Source organism: Hoplias malabaricus, chromosome 5 (assembly GCF_029633855.1).
Source record: "Hoplias malabaricus isolate fHopMal1 chromosome 5, fHopMal1.hap1, whole genome shotgun sequence".
Taxonomy (NCBI): domain Eukaryota; kingdom Metazoa; phylum Chordata; class Actinopteri; order Characiformes; family Erythrinidae; genus Hoplias; species Hoplias malabaricus.
This window is the reverse complement of record NC_089804.1, coordinates 43,568,928-43,591,254: the sequence shown is the minus strand read 5'-3', so window position 1 is coordinate 43,591,254 and position 22,327 is coordinate 43,568,928. Positions and strand designations below refer to the sequence as shown.

The following is a 22,327-nucleotide window of genomic DNA, read 5'->3' as shown; positions in this document are numbered from 1 at the left end:
TGTGCCTTTTTTGTTGTAAATAGATATGAACAAGGTGTTTTGTGAAATCCCATAATGGTTGCTTGTAAAATAATGTCATGGTCTTTTGAAGAGTTATGATTGTATTTTTGTTTCTGGACGGTGCAAGAAGGAACTAAGAAACTATACCAATATATCTGAACTGATATTCACCAGCTACATTTCAGGGGAGACCCGTGGTAGTGAAAAAAGAACCAGGTGCTTTGTACCAAAAAGCGAGTGGATTCGAGTAGTGTAGGTACCATGCAGTGGAAAAGCACGTTTTCTTTCTTTGCCGATATACTGATTGAACACAGCAAATCGAGTAGAGCGAGTAGCACAGGACACAGCACACTGGCTACAGATAATGGCTGGTCAACAAGCACTCTTTAATGCTCTGATGATGTCCTATAGCTAGCATGGTGTGTCTGAGACCTACAGCTCTTCATAATCAGGCCTGGACAACTCCTGATCTAGATACCATGCTGTGTTGCTCTGCCGTCGCTAATCCGTCTTTCCTGGTATGTCTCCTTTAGGATTTGCTTCCCAGTGCAGATCAACCAGTTGCCCCGGGAGACACAACTGACTGTGACCCTTTATGCCACCCCACTACCGCCCCCAGGAGGAGCAGAGGAGAAGAGCAAGCAGAAGACTCGCAGCATTGAGGCCCTAGGCTGGGTCACTATGCCCCTGTTTAACTTCCGACAGTGAGTTATTAGAGGCTACTGTTTTAAGCAGACTAACATCACGCTTTCATGGGCTCACTGACTACACCAGGTACTGTCCACACATAACAATGTGGTAGTGTTATTGCAACACTGTGCGTCTACATTGTGCAAATTGCTTGAGGTAATAAAACAGGTCTAACATGTCGCTAAAATGAAGATATCTGGCTCTCTGCTGACTCTCTGTGGAGGGTAGAGAGAAAACCACTGAAGTGGAAGAGCATGACATTTAAGTGCAAGAATTTTACAGGGGCAAAACATAAACTCTGGTTGCAAAGCTACACTTTGACATTTAGACTGACCTCAGATCTTTTCTCTGTTGTGGGAAAGACACCACAGTGCCAGTTTTAAATGTTAAGAACTAAGAAAGGGTTCAGTTTTGATACAGTGGTGTCATATTGAACAGTAGTGAAACTGGAGGCGTAGAGAGATTCAGGGTGAATCCCATTTCAGCCTTTAGCCCTGCCACTTGGCCCTAATCCTCCGTTTGTTTTGCCTAGGGATAGCAGTCCCTCGATTCTCGTTCGCACTATATACCCCTTGAAATTTTCAAATGAAGGGCTATGAAAGCCATGTAAATCAGCAGCAAGGTGGCCTCGCAAGTGAATATATAAAGACACAGATATCTGTATTTTTCCTTAAAAACTATGATAACCATTGTATTATCTTGGTTTAATATAGTTTCAATTATTATGTCCCATTGCATCATAACAAACATCATAAAATATCTCTATTAGTTTGCCAATGTCTCGCCTTAAACGCTGATGCAATTACAATCTAGCATGTTGGAAATGGATGTTTCAAACAAAAAGCCACCAAATAAGCAACTGAATTCAGATTCATATCACAGATTGTTGGGCGGCACGGTGGCGCAGCAGGTCGCAGTCACACAGCTCCAGGGGCCTGGAGGTTGTGGGTTCGATTCCCGCTCCGGGTGACTGTCTATGAGGAGTGTGGTGTGTTCTCTCTGTGTCTGCGTGGGTTTCCTCCGGGTGACTGTCTGTGAGGAATGTGGCGTGTTCTCTCTGTGTCTGCGTGGGTTTCCTCCGGGTGACTGTCTGTGAGGAGTGTGGTGTGTTCTCTCTGTGTCTGCATGGGTTTCCTCCGGGTGACTGTCTGTGAGGAGTGTGGTGTGTTCTCTCTGTGTCTGTGTGGGTTTCCTCCGGGTGACTGTCTGTGAGGAGTGTGGTGTGTTCTCTCTGTGTCTGCGTGGGTTTCCTCCGGGTGACTGTCTGTGAGGAGTGTGGTGTGTTCTCTCTGTGTCCGTGTGGGTTTCCTCCGGGTGCTCCGGTTTCCTCCCACAGTCCAAAAACACACATTGGTAGGTGGATTGGCGACCGGAAAGTGTCCGTAGGTGTGAGTGAATGTGTGTGTGCGTTGCCCTATGAAGGACTGGCGCCCCCTCCAGGGTGTATTCCCGCCTTGCGCCCAATGATTCCAGGTAGGCTCTGGACCCACCGCGACCCTGAACTGGATAAGGGTTACAGATAATGAATGAATGAATCACAGATAGTTAGGAGTGTGTGACAATATATGATTAAGGAACTCTTTTGAAGGCTTATGATGCCCTAAATTTAACTATGTTAACACAAGCAGCCCTTCTCTGGTATCGCAGAAGAGTGCTGCTGAAACGCTGCTTGATGTTTTTTGATGTTCAGATAACGTAAAAGGATGTCCCATTTTGTAGGGGAACATGCTAACCACTACACCCTCTTACTCAGTTCCAAGAGGCTACATAACACTCCAAAATGAGGGGTAGGGTTAAAAATAAGAAATGGGATCCCCATAGTATAATATTGAGAAGGACGAAGACCCTGCACCTGCTGCTGATTGGCTGTATTCCTTGTATGTTTAACATTCCACAGGCAAAGAGATATAAATGAAGTTATTTACTTAGGACTACATTCATATAGCGTTAAAGCATCAATGTGAATATACAGCATACTTATTCTGTAAATGTTTATCCCAAACAGGCAAATATAGGTTTTCTGACTTTATTTGTGTAGCATCGCTCAAGAATATTTATTCTTTGTAAATGCATAAGGAGAAGAAAAATGCTGAAAGCTTGCCAAATAGGCCAAGCACGCGTGTATTTATATTCCATCCCTGTCTGTGTCCTGTTGTTGTGATGCAAACAGCACTTGGAGGATGTTTGGGTGGTTTAAGCAAGGCTGACCCCCTCTGTGTGTTTTTCCTCTTTTGCAGTGTTCTGACATGTGGCAGGAAGCTGTTGGGACTGTGGCCTTCGACCCCAGGCAGCGGAAACGCCCGCTCCAGCACGCCCAACTTCAGCCAGCCAGACAGCGTCATCCTGCAGGTTAATGTCTTCTGTAGAAAACTATACACACCCAAGTTTGAGTGATGTATTCATATTCAGTTGCCCATGCCTGGTTTATTTGTTTATTTTCTTTCTTCAACATTTATTTGGTGGGTGGCACGGTGGCGCAGCAGTTAGTGTCGCAGTCACACAGCTCCAGGGACCTGGAGGTTGTGGGTTCGATTCCCACTCCGGGTGACTGTCTGTGAGGAGTGTGGTGTGTTCTCCCTGTATCTGCGTGGGTTTCCTCTGGGTGACTGTCTGTGAGGAGTGTGGTGTGTTCTCCCTGTGTCTGCGTGGGTTTCCTCCGGGTGACTGTCTGTGAGGAGTGTGGTGTGTTCTCCCTGTATCTGCGTGGGTTTCCTCTGGGTGACTGTCTGTGAGGAGTGTGGTGTGTTCTCCCTGTGTCTGCGTGGGTTTCCTTCGGGTGACTGTCTGTGAGGAGTGTGGTGTGTTCTCCCTGTGTCTGCGTGGGTTTCCTCCGGGTGCTCCGGTTTCCTCCCACAGTCCAAAAACACACGTTGGTAGGTGGATTGACGACTCAAAAGTGTCCGTAGGTGTGAATGTGTGTGTTGCCCTGTGAAGGACTGGCGCCCCCTCCAGGGTGTATTCCTGCCTTGCGCCCAATGATTCCAGGTAGGCTCTGGACTCACTGCGACCCTGAACTGGATAAGTGCTTACAGATAATGAATGAAAATGAAAATTTATTTGAAATGACACCCAAAGAATTCACTATAAAATATTTGTGTATGGTCAAATCCATATATAAATTTGTAATAATATTATTACGTGTTAAATTTTATAAACTAAACGTGTGCAATGTAAGTGTTCCCTAAACATTGAGGTAAACAAAATGAGATAAAAGGTAAAACACAACTTTTATAAGAATAATTATTGAGTAGAAATATAGACATGGCTTCATTTCAAATTCCGAGCAAGGAAGACACGTTGGTTCACTCTCTCTGGCCCTGGTACATGTGACAACACTAACCCCTCTAGTTAAAACGTCTCTCGGAGTGGGTGCTGGCGGCTTTGGGCTGTATTCCTGGGCTGTTCACATTAAAGGCATTTAAGTGAAACTATTTATTTTCCTTATCACTATCAATGACATGTCTATCGAGGTACATATTGCTATTGTTTTATTGCACTGACCTCCTTCTAGTCCATGCTCTTTCAAAGTCTGGAGTACGGGTTGTAAGACAGACGAAATGTGTCTCCACACAGAAACATGCCTGCTTTGAGGGACTTTACAGTCAGGCTAACCACATTCATAGATTAACAACAGGCTTGTAGTCAGTCACAGAAATGTTGATGAACAGACCATCTTTCTTTTTCAGCTCTACCTTCACAAAACATTGGATAGGTTTAAAAAATATTCTGCTCAATGTGTTCTAAATATAATCAGTCTAAGTTCCTGCTCATGTTTATCTCGAATTTTCTAATGTTTTTTTGGCCTAGTGTGACTAACATTGAATCTTCTTCGAAAGTGACATGCTCCTGGCAGACACTCGAGTTCTTAGATTCGTTTCTCCCTTGGGACTGTTGTGTAGTTCAGCGGAGTCCATGCGTGGTTCATGAGCCGATGGGAGGGAGTCGTCCTGCTCTATACAGAGGGGACCTGAAAGTAGGTCAGATGGCTCAGAGAGAGGGAGAGGAACAGCAGAGAAAGAGGGCAAGAGGCCAAAAAATATTAACAACTTTCATATCTTGCGCTGCATAAACATCCCCTTTGGTGTATTCACTCTCTCACACACACACACACACACACACACACACACACGCGCGCACACACACACACACACACACACTGTCATCAACAGCACCTGAACTCTCTCACCCCCTGCCTGTAACACATACACACACACACACACACACACACACACACACACACACACCCTAACCCACATTAACACCACCTCATAACATATTCTGACATGACATTTTCACTTTACCCTTTTAAAATGGCACCCATCCACCCCCGCAACCTACAGCAAAGTCAGAGTGCACAGATCATGAGATGTTTTTGTGCCTTGTAGTTTTGTTTTTTTTATTCATCCTGCTGTGACCCACTCCCTCTGACGTTTTCCTCAGCTGCAAGAACAGTCCACCGTGATGCAGAACCCATTCTTTCAACTACCACTTTGTGCCAACCGCAGCAGTGCCAAAAGTTCTGCTTTGTGCCTGGCTGCCAAAGCTTTGTCTGAGGGCAGTGGGCTGTGCTGTGGAAACTGATGGAGCCCCATTGGTCTGGGCCATAGCCTCTGGCCTTGTTACAGCAATAGTTTGGCTGGAAATCAAATGTGCACAATTTTCCCCTCGGCTCCAAATGTTGTCAATCAGCCGAGACATATTTGCGTAGTGTATAGATTTGCACAAATACTATTTAACTCATTTCATTGCTTTGAAATATTTTATATTTTTAACAGAATTATGAACAGTGTGCAGCAATCTACCTTTACCTCCTTGTTTCTACACGCTTTGTCCAATTTTATCAGCTCCACTGACCATATAGGTTCACTTTGTAGTTCTACAGGTACAGACTGTAGTCCACCTGTTGCTCTGTATGGTTTGTTAGGCCCCTTTCACACTGTCTTTCAATAGTCGACCACCACAAAACGTGTATTATTTGGCTAGTGATCCATTCTCAGCACTGGAGTGACACTGATGTTGTGGTGTTAGTGTGTGTTGCCTGCTACAAGTGGCTCAGACACAGCAGTGCTTCTTGAGCCTTAAACGCTGTGCCCACTCTGTACAATTTTTGTTTAAAGAAACACCTACTTATGGTCCACCTTGTAGATGCAAAGTCAGAGGTAGTAGCTGATCATCCTCTAATCCTGACACTGAGGTGTTAGAAAAAGCACAACAGGAACAGCAAACAGTGTTTAAACAAGGAACAATAACCTAATACATGTCACTGTTGAACACTTATCTTTGAGGAACCAGAATTCACCCCAGTCTTTCTTCAACTCTTTGGGGCTTTCCATAAATGAAAGCTAAGACTGTGGCAATCCCTTGGTTTGCAGCTCTTCATGTGAGATTCCGCCCTTCCAGTCGAGCCGTGCATCTGCAGCCCAATCACACACATGGGCCTTATTAAAGCGCCTGGCCAACCTGCACACACAGTGTCTCCTACTCTGTCTCCCTCCTTCTTTCTTTTCCTCTCTGACCCCATTTTTCACATTTTTCTGTTTCTCCCACTCTCAACCCTCCTTCATCCTGGTCCTTAACCTATTTTACTTGCTCTCAATGTTTTTCTACCCTATCCTCTTCTTGACTTCTGCTGTATTTATTTTCCTCTCCTCCCCTCTGTTACTTGGTCCACGTGGACTGGCTTTGTGTGTGTGTTCCGCGGACTCTCTATCATGCTCTCAATATGCTTCCAGAATTACTTGGCCGTGTGTGCGCTTGTGTGATAGAAGCTGATATCTGCCATTAGCTTGAAGTGTTTGGGTTGGCGTGGTTTAGGTGAAACCCCTACTGTTACAGATGCCGTACCACACCAGGAGCTTCGGTTACTGCCCAACAGGCCAGCTGTTGACACAGCTGCCAAGAGTTACAGTGACATACAGCAGACTTAGCTGACTTACAGATCCCATGAGCTGGCAAGAGACTCTAGGTAATAGCCATGTACGTTTTGAAAGACTTATTTAATATATTTATTTTTCATTAGTTCACCTTTCTTCATCTTCTGCAGTATATGAATTGAGCTGAGATGTGCTCGGCTGTGCTAGATTTAATTATTGGTTGGACCACCTAAATAAAGTATTCCATTTTTAAATATTGCATTATATATCCACTTTATAAGAAGCCTCTCTACTCACTTGCCACTCAGCAGATATGCAACTGCAACTACAGATAAATTAGTTGCTCTGCTTGCTATCCAAACTATACGCTTGCCAGCTGTTTCATGTTGTTGCTGTTTCTTAAAAACTCTATTTACCGCATCTCCAGTCTGTTAGTCAGATCGAGGGTATTTACTATAATTAAAGTCTTTTAATTCAAAGCCAGTGCCACTGTGAGCCACAGAAGGATGATACTCGAGTAATGACAGCACAAGACAAGGAATGACAGGAAATGTCACACGTAACATCAACTACATTTAGCATGGTAGTCTTAATGGAAGCTGTTTAATTCAATTTTATTTTCCTGTTTCTCTTTGCAACTTTAGGTGGACTTCCCCACTTCATCCTTTGAGGTGCGTTTTAGCACCCCTCCACCAGCTGAATTTAGCCCTCAGTATGAGTTCTCGAGATTGGACCAGACCAGCCAGAAACAGCTCCAGGATGTCCTTCATAAGAAATCTCTCTTCTGGTGAGACAGCCCCACACTGTCATATTCATGAAGCATTAACACTAAATCACTGATGTGGGTGGAATTCAGTGAGAGGATGCTGCTGGGGTTGCACTGCACACGTTCACAGATGGTGGCTAGAAACCCAAGGGCTGTGCTAGAGCCTCAGAACTTCATGTCAAACATTCGCAACTGATTTGGTATCTATAGCTCAGGCTTTGCAAGAGTCATTTTGTTCACCAAATTAAAAAGAATAAATAACTGTAAACCTCTCTACGATGTGTCCTAATGCCGAGCAGCTGCACCGTTCTCCACTCTAGCGTTGAATTGGTTGTAGTGTTCAGAGCAAAAATGGAAAGAAGTGTCAAATCAGTGGTGTCTAATGGAGGAATATGTAGAGCTGTAGAGCAGAGAAAAATAAAACAAGATGCACCTCTTGAGGTTTACATGTCTTTCTCTAAAGAGGTCTGAGAAGTATGTTAGTATACTCTTCTTCCCAGGGTCATTCCATTGACATTTTAGCAGTATTAATCCCTGTTGCCAAAGTTGGCACTCTGCTCTGGGGCAGTTGGCATATGGTGTGGGGAGGGCTGGTGTGGCTGATGTGTGGGGCTTGTTCTCAGAGAGTGAAAGGGACAAATGACTCAGACCAGCTGCTGCTGGTGACAAACTCCACGTCTTTCTTTTTCCTTGTCTACTGTGCCTCTCTCATGATGTAGAATCTTCTACGGAGCAAAAGAATGACCGTCAAATGCAACGTCGTTTTAAGTTGAGGCTTCACATTATGAATGAATATTGTGATACACGCTGCAACTGACATCCACCTTACAGTACACCATATAATTGGTGGGGTGCAAATGTTTAAGGATTCTTCTTATGTCAGTGTGTGTGAAAGATAGAAACCACCTGGGATACCTTAGCAACCACCTGAAACACAATAGCATTCACTTGGAACACCTAGAAACAGGAAAAAAGCAGAACGGATGCCAAACAGCAAGTTGTTACTTATATACAGCATAAAGTCGGATATTTCTGGCTTTAATGGGTTTTCCACATATTGTTTTTAGCGTCCCAATATCTGAATGCTGGTGCTTATCTGCTGCGTAGCAGGGCCTTCTCCTGCACAATGCTATTACTGTTAGTTCCAGCTGCAGACAGCTGATGTGGATATCCTCCCAGCTGGTTTCTCTTCCTCCTCCACTCCTCTGCTGGCCTTTCCTTTTTCCATCTCTCTCTCTTTCTCTCTCTCTCTCTCTTTCTCACTCTCACACTGCCACGCTTTCTGCCTTGCTCCCTTTGTCCCACTGATTTTGCTGTTCAGTTTTTCTTGTGCTGTTTCTTTATCTGACTCTCTAGTAAACATATAACACAAGGTAAGGTTTGGAGATTGTCAGCCTGAAAATATAAATTACTGAAGGTGTTGGGGTCAGAAGGTAAAGTGTTTGAACTGGGTGTATGCTCTGTTATCGCTCATGGCTAAGTCAGCAGAGATAAGTTTCTGTTTATTTTTCCTTGGAACAAGCTGAATGTGTACAGTGCACAGAAAGTTAGCAACACACTGTACAATGTACTGTCAGCAGAAACAAGATGTTATTAGTGCAAATATTGGACAAATCTTGCAGTATCCAGAAACATATTTTATTTTTTATTTTTTAACATAAGCACAGTGACTTTCCAGAACAAATCAAAATGTCATGCAGTAATAACAGTCACTAAGGGAAAAATAGGGGCGGATTGAGGAGTGTGGTGTGTTCTCCCTGTGTCTGTGTGGGTTTCTTCTGGGTGACTGTCTGTGAGGAGTGTGGTGTGTTCTCCCTGTGTCTGGGTGGGTTTTCTCCGGGTGCTCCGGTTTCAGATAATGAATGAATGAATGAATGAATAAGGGAAAAATAAAATGAGTAAATTCTTATAGTACATCGCTGTAAATGAGTGTATGCTTTCTACTTTCTGCCATATTGCCGTCATAAATATGTTCTCCCTTAAATCTCTTCCCCCTGACTTTTCTGGGTTCACTCACTCTGCTGAGCACTTGCTATTTCTTTCTCCCGCAAGCTGTCAACATCTTTATAACATTAACATGTAAGCATTGTCACATCGTAAACTGCAGGTATCCGGTGTGTATGTGAATGGCTGAAAAGTGCCCACTTGTTTGCATTAGTGTTTTTGCTCCCACAGATATGTTAAATGCAAAGAATCAGGAGATTAATAAAATTAACTGGTATTAAACACTTGTAGGTAGCTGCAGCTTGATTTCTCCTGTCAGGAAGTGATTGTGTTAGTGACATTTTTATTTGGGCTCAGAAAAAGTAGAGCTCTTTGGTAACAGAGCCATGGAATCATGCATTTAAGGAATATTCCGAGATAATTAAACATTTAATTAGCACACAAACTCTGTCTACTATTTCTAGCAAAACATTACTGATGTATAAAGCATTTGGAAGCACATCATCCAATGCACCTTTTTCGGATTAGTATAAGACAGCTTTTATATTAGCCTTTCAAGCAGCTGTGATTTAAGAAACAATATCGGTTGTTCTCACACATTCAGCCCCTTTTTCTTAGAACATTTTATCTGTTGATTACAATAGGAGCTGGTAGATTCACGACCTGCTACCAAGAATCCACAGCAATGTGTGTCCTGAAAGAATTCTGGGAAATGTAGTTGTAAACACAAATTGCAACAGCAAAACACTACTCTGGCCCATCCCCCCCAGGCTAAAGGAGCAGTAGTGTGCCTCTGCATCAAGTGGACTCCGCAGGTCAGGGTAGTAATATGATGCAGGAGTCCTGCTCTGCAGCTGCCTTCCCTAGAGGTGGGGCCGCTCCCACAACGTGAGCTTGTAAGGCTTCAGGGATGTCTGGTGATTGATGGATACTGGCTGTATGACAAGCAGTCCCTCTGGCAGGCAGATGTTGAGTTATTGATCTAGTAAATGCGCGTCTCGTAGGTTGGAGGTTTCCAGTTGTCTCGGTGCTCCCAACATCTAATGCATGTAAAGATTTGATAAATAGCTGATGAGTTTAAGATTAAATTTAAGAGAGAAAACAACGCGTGGCAGTGTAGGATGACATCAGAGTTCCAGAAATGGAATAAAGAGCCACTTAGGCAATGGTTCAAATGAGCAGTCGTATGAAAACTGCTACAAAGGCTTGTATTGAGGCGTAAGTGAAATAATTTTGGGCAAATATTAAGGTCTCACTTTAAAGCACTGGGAAATAAATATTAAAATTATTTTGTAATGAAGGTGCTGTTCTACACAAAATTAATTTATTAAATATAGACATTTTGTTTTTAGCTGTTTAAAATCTTACAATAAAACATGGTGTCTTCTCTCTCTTTTATATATATATATATATATAAATGTCCTTTAAATTGGCTTTATTTTTTCACTGCCGGTTTTTAACTGTGTACTGATTATTAATCAGCTGCTGAAATAAAAAAAGGTCAGTTTGCTCCCCTTGAGTTGAAGTTTGCTTGGATGTTTATGTTTCCCTCCTGAAGTGAAGTCACTTATCTTGAGCTGTTTAAATCAGGTTTAACAGGCCTTAAACAGGAAATCTCCAATATGGGTGCACTTTAGATTCCCTTTCTTGATACTGTCAAATTTCAGACCAAAGCTGTGTGCTGTAGTGACCAGGATATGAGGCAAATTTCCTTGTTGTGCAAGAGATTCTAGAAGCTGATAATATTTATTGCTTTATTTTTGTTGTCAGTCCTTCCAAGTAGTTAACAACGTGATGGGACTGTAGTTATCAGTTGTGTTCACAGTGTGAGGAGACAGAATTACGAACACTGACGTGTACAATGAAGTAAACATGTCATAACATCTCACCCCTGCTCTGATTTTTGGCTACGAGGAGTTCCTGACCCCCCGGTCTTGATTGCAGAGTGTATTTTAATAGACTTTATGTTCTTGTCTGTGGAAGAGTCTAGTCTAGGTCTGCTAACAGCATTTAAATGATCTCCTTTATTTATGGACAATGTTTCTGACTTACTCACTATTCATGTGCCTGATAAAGCAATCAAATACCTAGAAAGATGCTCTAAAATTCTCTCTCTCTCTCTCTCTCTCTCTCGCTTTACTTCCCCTCCCCCGTAGGTTAACTCCAGAGCATCGCCGTTTACTCTGGGAGAAGCGTTATTTCTGTCACTCTGACAGCAGTCGGCTGCCCCTCATTCTTGCCAGTGCACCCAGTTGGGAGTGGGCATGTCTGCCGGATATCTACGCCTTGCTGCGCCAGTGGGCCTGCACCAACCACCTCGATGCCCTCGGCCTGTTGCATGCCACGTAAGGGCTTCTCTTTCCTCTGCTCCTAGCCACAGAAGCCGTCCGCTTGATGGTTCAGACCTGGAGTCATGTCATTGTGCAGCATGTGTTGGCTCCTGGACCGTTGGGACTGGACCATGAAATAAGCATTATATGGGTCCAATGGAATAAATGTGCAGTGCAGAAGCTGTGCTGGAGAGCTCAAGTGCTCACTCAGCAACTCTTTCTGATTCTCTAAGCTTGTGTCTGTGTTAGATGTTTGAGATAGAAATACAGTGTGAATTTTGGTGGTTTGACTTTGTGTTTGGTTTTGTCCTGAGTGTATAGAGGAAAAAAAATAATTTATATAGCTTAGTGATATTTATATAATATAAAACTAATAATATTTATTTATTTATTAAGTTTTCCAGATCAGGAGTGCAGACACACAGCTGTCCAGTGGATGGACTCCATCTCTGACCCGGAGCTGCTCGACTTCCTTCCACAGCTGGTGCAGGTAATATTTTTTTATTTGCTTATTTTAGTTATTTCTCCTGTTTTTTGTTTTGTTTTTGTTTTTTTCTCACAAACACATGGAAACTAAGGCTGCAGAATATGTTGGGTAACTGACATCACAAAGCAGTGTTTGTTTATAACAGTGTATGGATCACTTTGGTGCCATATGCACCTCTAATATTATTGTTATGTTCTGTTTGTGTTTTTATTATTATTATTATTATTATTGATTCTATTCATATTTTTGGAAATTCAATTCAAGCATTTACTCATGTTAAATCATGACTTTTAAATGTACATGCTCTCACACCAGATGTGAATTTGGTGGTGGAGTTATGCCAAAAATACAATAGATGAATATCAGACATTGAGGCAAAGTTGCATGTGCTCATTTTATGATTAGATTTGACCGTATGCAGCTGTGATGAATGAAGGCCAAATTTATTTCAGATTAAAGCTCTGAGCAGTCACATTGTATTTTTCCATGAATGTTGCTGTGGGTCAATGTACTGATTCAGTTTTGCATATGTATGTAGTATGTATGTTTCTGTCCTAACACACACACACACACACATTCACGTGTGTCCTCAAATGTGCACCTGCTCTCATTTTCTGTCTCTTAATTCTGTATTCCTGGTTTTTATTCTCTACACCAGGCCCTGAAATATGAGTGTTATCTCGACAGTCCCCTGGTTCGCTTTCTGCTCCGGAGAGCCATTGGAGATGTGCGAGTCGCACACTACCTCTTCTGGTGTGTTCCCTTTCTGTTTTTTTTTTCCACCTCCTCTTCAACAGCTTGGAAATGCTCATGCTATTTGCTGATGTAGCACATGCAGAAATCAGGTCATGTGCGCACACACACATCTGTCAGCGTCATATGGCCATGCTTAGTCGATGTGAATAAGCTCCTGTGAAATGAAACCCAAACACGTCTGACCATCTGAGGGTAGTCTGCCACCAGCACAGCACACGTCAAGATGAACAGCTGACATTCATTATGCTGTTTAGTGCACTCGCCAATAGCGCCATCTCCTGGACAGAAGAGGTCCTACTTCAGCCAGACCGCGTTCTCAAAACTGATCCTTGTAGTTCACTCTGTGGCAAAGCTCATGTTTATATCATGAATCTAATAACAGAAAAGTGTTTTGCTGCTTCTGAGTGTTGTGGAGCGTTAAACCTATAATATGGTGGTAATATGGCAAGACAAGCAATTATTTTTCTTACAAATGGCATTGAGAGGAGTATATTATTACAGCTTATTATTTTAGTGCACAGATTATTTAATAAACATTTTAGATTCAAAGTAAGTTACCTATACTTAACAGCAGAATTGTATGGGACTCTTATTATGATAGCACACATATTGTTTGCCCCTTTTCATCCTGTTCTTCAATGGTCAGGATGCCCACAGGAACCCCACACAGCAGCATTCTCAGCGCTGCAGTGACACTGACGTGGTGGTGGTGGTGTGTTAGTGTGTGTTGTGCTGGTGCGAATGGATCAGACACAGCAGTGCTGCTGGAGTTTTTAGTGACACGCCTTAGTGTCACTGCTGGACTGAGAATAGTCAGTTGGCCAAAACTATCCAGACAGCAGCATTCAGTGTCTACTGATGAGGGACTAGAGAATGACCAGCACAATCTGGGCAGCAAGAGATGAGCTACTATTTCAGATGTATTGAAAAAGCCATTAACATGTTAAGTACCGAGTCCAGTAGATGGCAACAGACCTTGTATGGTGTTCTGTTAGTCATTAACATGCAATTTACATGTAATGTCCTGTGTAATGCCCTGCAGGTTGCTGAAGGATGCTCTGCAGGACTCTCAGTTCAGCGCACGTTACCAGCACCTGCTGGCTGCTTTGCTCTGCTGCTCAGGTCGAGGCCTCCGGGAAGAATTCGACCGCCAGTGTTGGCTGGTCAGCATCCTGGCCAAAGTGGCCCAGCGTGTTCGAGACTCAACCCCTTCGTCTAGACAGGTCAGAGCCACATTCTGTCTTCGTGAACATATTATACTGTGTGGTGTGTTCTCCCTGTGTCCGTGTGGGTTTCCTCTGGGTGCTCCGGTTTCTTCACATGGTCGAAAAACACACGTTGGTAGGTGGATTGGCGACTCAAAAGTGTCTGTAGGTGTGAGTGAATGTGTGAGTGTGTGGGTTGCCCTGTGAAGGACTGGCGCCACCTCCCGCCTTGCGCCCAATGATTCCAGGTAGGCTCTGGACCCACCGCGACCCTGAACTGGATAAGCGCTTACAGACAATGAATGAATGAATGTATTATATATTTTCTTTGATTTTCATGTGCAGCTGTAAAGTCTGTTTTTTTTTTTTTTTTTTTTTATAAACATGACTGCCAAGTGCCAGCATGACTGCTATACTCTGCTGTGTTTTGTCTGTAGGCTGTTCTGAGAGAGGGTCTGGAAGATGTCAAACAGTTCTTCTCCATCAACAGCAACTGTCGCCTGCCTCTGAACCCTGGCCTGCTTGTTAAGGGCATCAACATAAAGGTAGAGAGCCATGTGTGGAATAGAGCCGTGATTCAGATGCATGCTTTTTGGAATGTTAAAATTAGATTGATCAGTTGTAATAATAATACTGAGAAAAGCATGTGTTCATTTTTAAGTATTTATTTGATGCTTAATTAATGTAAATATTTAGGTTACTTGACCTGGCATTTTTAAAAGCCAGGGTCATGAGAACGTTTAACAAACACTATATTCTTCGATTTTGCTATGTACCCATCTGTCTTTTGTCTTGCACTCCATCAGGGCTCAATACAAATGAGACGGAATGTCTTTGCTTTCCTCCCACTCATGCTCCGTCTTCCTTTTTATTCTTCTTCTTTTCATCCCCCCCCTCCCAAATTCCCTGTAGTCCTGCTCTTACTTCAACTCCAACGCAGTGCCCCTCAAGCTCTCCTTCCAGAACCTGGATCTACTGGGAGACAACGTCAACGTCATTTTTAAGGTACCTCCTCTCTGCCTTGTTCTGCTGCTTACTCTCTGTGAGGTCTGTTATTTGGCAGCTCCATGTGCTAATTGTAAGAGGCTTTCCGCAAACGTCTGTGCATCTCTCCAGTCAGGAGATGACCTGCGGCAGGACATGCTCACGCTGCAGATCATCCGTATCATGAACAAGATTTGGATCCAGGAGGGTCTGGATATGAGGATGGTCATTTTCCGCTGCTTCTCCACTGGTCGCGATCGAGGTAGAGATTGTGCATATATTACTGAGCATCTGTGCATTCGTGAAGAAAACATTGCCCTTTCAGAGGTTTCTGAGCATCCTAAATTTGCATTGTACAGATTAGAAAGGGAATAATGTCACAGCCCATGGGAAATCTTAGTTGAAAGTGTATTTGCGCCTTCATACCCTCTACTTGTATGTTCTTTCATACCTAAAGGCCTTTGAGGGGGAAATAAAAACAATATTTAGATCAGTAAATTTGCTCTGACTGTGAGGAAACTATTTATTCTGTATTCGTTTGTCCCAGGTATGGTGGAGATGATCCCCAATGCTGAAACTCTGAGGAAAATTCAGGTAGAGCATGGAGTTACTGGCTCTTTTAAGGACCGTCCACTTGCTGACTGGCTGCAGAAACACAATCCCACTGAGGACGAGTATGAAAAAGTGTGTGACTTCATCACCTTTCTTCCAATGAAAGTCTTATAGTTATTAGTCTTGGACTCCAGCTGTTGGGAGTTCAGTCTTATTCCAAAAAGAGTGCTGTGTTTAAAATGTGGTATAAAATTATAATTTGGATTTTGCTGGCACTCTTTTTACCTGCTTTATAATTTTATATTCAACAATACATAAGCATCTTTGCTTAATTAATTTTTTATTTCTTTTTGTTCCTCAGGCAGTGGAGAACTTTATCTATTCTTGTGCAGGATGTTGTGTGGCCACCTACATCCTGGGCATCTGTGACCGCCACAATGACAACATCATGCTGAAGACCAGCGGCCACATGTTCCACATTGACTTTGGCAAGTTCCTGGGCCATGCGCAGATGTTCGGCAACATCAAACGGTGAGAGCAGGAAAAGGGGCAGGCAGGATTCAAACGTATTAGCACCAGAGAGGGACTAATGAGTGCTGCCATACAGCTATTTACTCTGACTACTATATATATATATTTGTTGATTTGATGACAAACAGTGTATTAATTACACCTTTATGCAGGTTAATATAAGGAATCCAATACTAGTAAAAACAGAATTAACTGTAAATTATTATAAGAATGTAAAACAACAGTAAGAAATGTATAATGAACATCAATCGGAATCATACAATTTGCCACATCATTGCTAATATATTTAGAAAGTTAACGGAGTTAACGGAGTAATCCTGATGTCCAGATGTGTGATTACAACTACAAATGAAACAATCAATAATGTACACTTTGTGTCATGTAGGGACCGTGCTCCGTTCGTTTTCACGTCTGACATGGCGTATGTAATCAACGGGGGTGACAAGCCGTCTAGCCGCTTCCATGACTTTGTGGACTTGTGCTGTGAGGCGTACAATCTCATCCGGAAACATGCACATCTGTTCCTCAACCTCCTGGGCCTGGTGAGAGATGTAAAACATGTTAAGACACAGACATTGCAATTGAAACACAATATGGAATTTGAAAATGGGGCTCTTTTCTACATTAGAGTATCCTGGATATGTTTTTTATCTCATTATTATTTTGGTCAGACAAAAATATGCATTTCACCAATATGCTTGTTCACAAAGGTTAATTCAGTCATGTTTATCTTTGTGTGTACGTGTCTTTGTACAGATGCTGTCCTGTGGCATTCCAGAGTTGTCTGATCTAGAGGATCTAAAGTATGTCTACGATGCCTTACGACCACATGAGTCTGAGGCAGACGCCACCATGTACTTCACTAGGTAAGAAGCCAAATTATTTGTTTATTTATTTATTTTATTTAGATGCTCTTATTTATTAATGAGTAGCCCACAAGAGCCCATGGTGACTTTGTGAATTTGTGTACACGTGACCTCATTTAGAGAATATAGAGTACACAAAGACCCTAGAAATGTTTATATTTGTTTCTTTTTTTAACAATTCAAATGATTTCGTAACCTGTCCTTTGTTACATATGGCCATTCTGATCACATTTTCTGAACCACGTATCAAAATGCAAGTTAAAAAATGTTGTGATGTTTGTTATATCGCGATATTAATTCAAAAATAATTACAGAACACAGTAAGAAATGCGGAAACATGTTTTTATTTTAATTTGGTATTTTTGGTTTTATATATTTCCCATAATTTGGCTTAATTTTAAATCGAGTCTGGACCCAAATGGGTTAAAGAAAAAAGATGATCAGGAAGTGCAGCAAGTAATTTCTGATTTATTCTGTTATTTTGAATGCTGGAGGGCTTTATGCCCCATTAGTCTATGCTTAGTCCCGGGTTGGGTAACTTTAGCCCAGGGGTCGGCAACCTTTACCACTCAAAGAGCCATTAGGACCAGTTTCACACAGTAAAGAAAACACTGGGAGCCACAAAACCCTTTTGAATTTCATTCATTCATTATCTGTAACCCTTATCCAGTTCAGGGTCGCGTGGGTCCAGAGCCTTCCTGGAATCATTGGGCGCAAGGCGGGAATACACCCTGGAGGGGGCACCAGTCCTTCACAGGGCAACACACACACACACACATTCACTCACACCTACGGACACTTTTGAGTCACCAATCCACCTACCAACGTGTGTTTTTTGGACTGTGGGAGGAAACCCACGCGGACACGGGGAGAACACACCAACTCCTCCTTTTGAAATTCTAAATGAAATAACACTGCGCATTACAGGTTTTTTTGCCTTTGTGCTATGTATAAACAAACTATACTGTGTTACATTTATGAAATCAATGAACGACTGCAGAAAAATGAAATAACATTTCTGCAGGCAACAAAACATTTTTAACTCCGAAAAAAGACGTTGTGTTGAAGGTTATGTAAAATACTCAATGTCTATTTGAGTCCTTGTAGTAATGAAAAAAACGCCGAACTTAAATTATCCACTGGCAGCAAACAAAAACGCTGTTCTCTCTGCGTGCCGTCATCCTTTTACTGGCACCGTGCAGTCAGCGGGATCAAAGAGCTGCATGCGGCTCCGGAGCCGCGGGTTGCTGACCCCTGCTTTAGCCTAATATACAGCTAGTCCACGGCACCGTTTTTTGTTATTAGTGAATTCTTAAGGGTTCCTAGAACCTTTGTGCACACATTTGTTCAGCTTAAGTATCAGTTAATGGTCAACACAAATATAGCAGGACTTTTGGACATAAATGCTCATATAAGACCCTTCAGCACTGAAAAATCCTACACTGTGCAAGACTTTGAATCTAATCTCCACATGATCTCCTCAGGTTGATAGAATCCAGTCTGGGCAGTGTGGCCACCAAACTCAACTTCTTCATCCATAATCTAGCCCAGATGAAGTTTGCCTCGTCAGAGGAGAGGCCCGTGTTGTCCTTCGCTCCACGGGTTTACACACTGAAGAACGACGGCATCATCCTCAACCTGTTTGTGTGCAATTACATCAAAACCTACAGCCCCAACAAAGGATATGTAAGTTCTTCACACGGGTTCATGTAGCGTCCATTGTTTAGAAGCACGTGCAAATTCATGAAACAAGCCTGTCATTTGACCTAGACATATGTGGTGAAAGTGGAACGCGAGGGCCAACAGGGGGCGACATTGATTCAGAGGAGTTTTGAAGAGTTCCATGAACTGCACAGCAAACTGCGCCTCATCTTCCCTTCTTCCAAGCTGCCCAGGTAATGTTTTCAAGTCTCTGTACTGATTCAGGAAAGGCACAGGGCCGTTATTTATTTTAGAAATGATTTGATTTTCTGAGCCATGGCCCTGTCAAAGTCTGTTAACCTGTATCTGATAGAAGTAATTCATTTTAAAAAAAGAGTGTATTACAAAATGACCGAGCTAGATCCCTTAATGTTTAATATGGTATCATTTGCATTTAATTAGTTCAATACAAGTTTAATTCTGGTCAAATGATCACACCCAGAGGAAAATTGATTTTCAAAAGCACCATAACTTTTGTACAACCCATTTGTTAGGGGACTTCTAAATAATAAAAAAAAGGGTTCCTTTTGAGTTTTCCAAAGAAAAAGTGTATCTCCAAACTACAGTTTCAGAGACACATTGTATTTGCTGTTTTTCATTTCAATGAAAACTTAAGAGAATACCAGCTCTGTCTTTGTTTGATTTGCAAATATTCTTTATTTGTTGCCTCCTTAAATAAGAAAGCCCTGGATTTTAATATTTGCATTTGACTACAGTTTATTTACCAGTCGGCCATAACACTACAGTTACCTCTTCATTGCTACACTCTCTGACCATTCTCTCGGCTTCAGTGACCATATGTTATACACTTTATAGCGGTCCAAGTAGCCCTTAATAAACAGAGTGAAAGTGTGCTCACATAGTAACAGATAGAATAGAGTATATATTCACTCATACATGCCTACAGTATCTTATCAGGGTTTGGATTGTTAATGAACTAACACTTCTTAGACCATTTGAATTCCAACTTTTTATTCTTTCAAACCACTGACTTCAGTGGAAAATCCCCTATCTGCCTCTACACTCAGTTATCAGTGATATGTTTAATTAAGACAGGGTGGAACAGATATGCCAAATGGTAAGAAGAAAAAAAAAACCAACCAAACAGTTTAGTTCCTGGTGCTGCTTGTTTCATACCTCACCCAAATGATTTCACATGCCTCGCTGTCTCTCTAGCTTCCCCAGCCGCTTTGTGATTGGCCGCTCTCGCGGAGAGGCCATGGCTGACCGGAGGAAAGAAGAGCTGAATGGATATGTTTGGCATTTGATACATGCTGCCCCAGAGGTGGCTCAGGTAACAGTTTTATTTCTGACATGTCCCAAAACAATTTGCACGATTCAAAGGACAGTGGGTGTTGACAGATAAAGCACTAATGAATTATAATGGATGGATTAGAAGTATGTTATTTATAATATTTATTTTTTACATTAAATCCGATCGAGAAACATATCTCCCCTTCCTCGAACCTAGTTGCAAATTGTAAACAAAAACAGTTATAAATTTGAATAATATCCTGGTTATACTTCCTCATATCCACTTGGCTGTGTCATGAAGCTCATAAATGATCATGCATCTGCTTGCGTTGGCGATCGGTTTCAGTTTGAAGGCTACACTTCCTGGAACTCGCATGATTCTGAGAATAGACCATGTGTTGAGGTTAGACAGGGTTTCCATCCCTCCCACAGAGCTGTATCAGTACTGAGACGACACTGCTGCAAAGAACTAGCCAATCGTCGTAGTTCCTTTATCGCTCCTGCCTTAGGGAGCGTCTCAAATGCGTGTCCTCATTCTATGTGGTGCACACATTTTTGTGGTGCTGTCTGGATTGCTTTCAAACGAGTTATTCAGTTATTGTTCCTAGTTTGAGTAGTTTTAGTTGATGCAGACGTGCTAGTTTCAGCTTGTCATCTGTAGTGTGTAACACTCTGTTTCTGACCTTTCTTTCTGCAGTGTGACTTGGTCTACACCTTCTTCCACCCACTACCCAGAGATGAAAGACCAGTAGGGACAGCTGTAAACACACTTAATAATAAACCAGCAGGTGAATTTCTTTTCTTCCTGCTTCCTCAGTATTCTTACACTTACTCCATCATGCATTCAAAACAGGCTTAATTTAACTAATAATAAAATTAGGTCTAGTGACTAGTAACTAATTTTGTGAAAGACTAGTTACAAACAGATAAAAATAAATAAAATCAAGCTTCCCAAATCCTACAGCCAATTTGCTAATTTAGGTTTTCACTGAAGCTAAGATGCCACTCTCACATTATCCAGGTCTTTCTACGAATGCACACACTTGGTCTTGGTTCGTTCTATAGTTCACATTAAGCCATATTGTGTTCTAAATCACACCTTCACGTCTGGGGCCTTAAAGGTTTGGGTGTTAAAATACAGAAGCAACATTGACTGCACCGTGTAGCAGTTGAGTATGATTTCGATTTCGGGTGAGCATGTGGTGGTAGTGAATCATTTTTTGTGTGTTTTCAGCTCAAGGTCAAAGTCCATCCACCAACACACACCGTGATAATGTGACTCAGCCTAATAGTGGATCAGGGAGTGCACTTGTGATCACGGTGACAAATAACAGCCAATGACTGTTCAGATCTTATCTGTAACTGCGTGACATACGGCCGCCTGCCTCAGCAGAGCACAGGGGATGGAGTAGCACATAGTGAACTAGCTTGCGTGTTCTAATAAACCTAGTTAAATATTGAAGGGGACATCAAGCAGGTCAGAGGTGAGCCCCACTCGGCCTGGGCTGAGGCCAGTTCCGCCAAAGTCCCTTACTTCCCTGTGTTGATTGTGTAAAGGTCTTCTGTTGTTTTTGTGGTCAAATGTGTCTGTAGTCAGTTGTCTACATCTTAAACTCATTCTTCTCACCATGTTGCCTCTCTCAGCAACCCACAGATTCAACACAAACATGCACAGGCACACTGTCACATGTAGATCGCAGGTCAAAAGACTGGGGTAATATCCTCTGTAACAGTTCATCTGTGATTGTGTTTCCAATAATTATTCTCCAAATGAATGATGCTTAATACGCTACGTTTCTGTTCTCTCTCTCTTCTCCTGTAGAAATACCTTGGGCTCCAGTCCTTGGTAAAGTTGCAGGTGAAGTGAAGCTCTCCATTTCCTATAAGAGTGACAAGCTCTTCATTATGGCGATGCATATACGAGGCCTGGTGAGTCTTTCACACTAAAATAAGTGTGTATGGGTTTGTGATGTGTATCTCATATCCTAAAAAGAAATTACATGATATATTTATGCTATATTACTTCTCCAAACATAATGTAGCACATTACAGTTCATTTAACCTCTGTCATGTCTCGCCAGCAACCCTTACAAGACGGGACAGATCCAGACCCCTACGTCAAACTCTACTTGCTCCCTGATCCCCAGAAAACCAGCAAGCGGAAGACCAAGGCAGCTCGCCGCACATGCAATCCCACATACAACGAGATGGTAACATATATTTGTGTGTGTTTGTGTCTGTGTTCATCCGTGTTGTTATTATTAGACACACAGACAATGATAAAGCGCTGTTCACATGCCCAAGATTGTTTCATTGTTATACAGCTTTCAGAAAACTTCCTCATAGCTTTCTACTGAACACGCAGTTTTGTTTCTCTTTTGTTTCTTT

At 42.3% G+C, this 22,327-nt stretch overlaps 1 protein-coding gene across 1 annotated transcript in view; it reads left to right on the top strand.

The window, feature by feature from the left end:
* The window catches only part of pik3c2b (phosphatidylinositol-4-phosphate 3-kinase, catalytic subunit type 2 beta), a 46,523-nt gene that overhangs the window by 21,149 nt on the left and 3,047 nt on the right, over positions 1–22,327 (top strand). The window contains exons 13-32 of the mRNA XM_066670716.1: positions 534–704; positions 2,928–3,039; positions 7,208–7,350; positions 11,430–11,618; positions 12,000–12,093; positions 12,749–12,843; positions 13,889–14,069; positions 14,489–14,596; positions 14,964–15,056; positions 15,168–15,297; positions 15,583–15,719; positions 15,949–16,118; positions 16,504–16,660; positions 16,875–16,984; positions 18,469–18,670; positions 18,755–18,879; positions 19,862–19,979; positions 20,637–20,727; positions 21,762–21,868; positions 22,021–22,149. Coding sequence (XP_066526813.1) covers positions 534–704; positions 2,928–3,039; positions 7,208–7,350; positions 11,430–11,618; positions 12,000–12,093; positions 12,749–12,843; positions 13,889–14,069; positions 14,489–14,596; positions 14,964–15,056; positions 15,168–15,297; positions 15,583–15,719; positions 15,949–16,118; positions 16,504–16,660; positions 16,875–16,984; positions 18,469–18,670; positions 18,755–18,879; positions 19,862–19,979; positions 20,637–20,727; positions 21,762–21,868; positions 22,021–22,149 — 2,662 coding nt within the window. The remainder of the gene's footprint in view (positions 1–533; positions 705–2,927; positions 3,040–7,207; positions 7,351–11,429; positions 11,619–11,999; positions 12,094–12,748; positions 12,844–13,888; positions 14,070–14,488; positions 14,597–14,963; positions 15,057–15,167; positions 15,298–15,582; positions 15,720–15,948; positions 16,119–16,503; positions 16,661–16,874; positions 16,985–18,468; positions 18,671–18,754; positions 18,880–19,861; positions 19,980–20,636; positions 20,728–21,761; positions 21,869–22,020; positions 22,150–22,327) is intronic.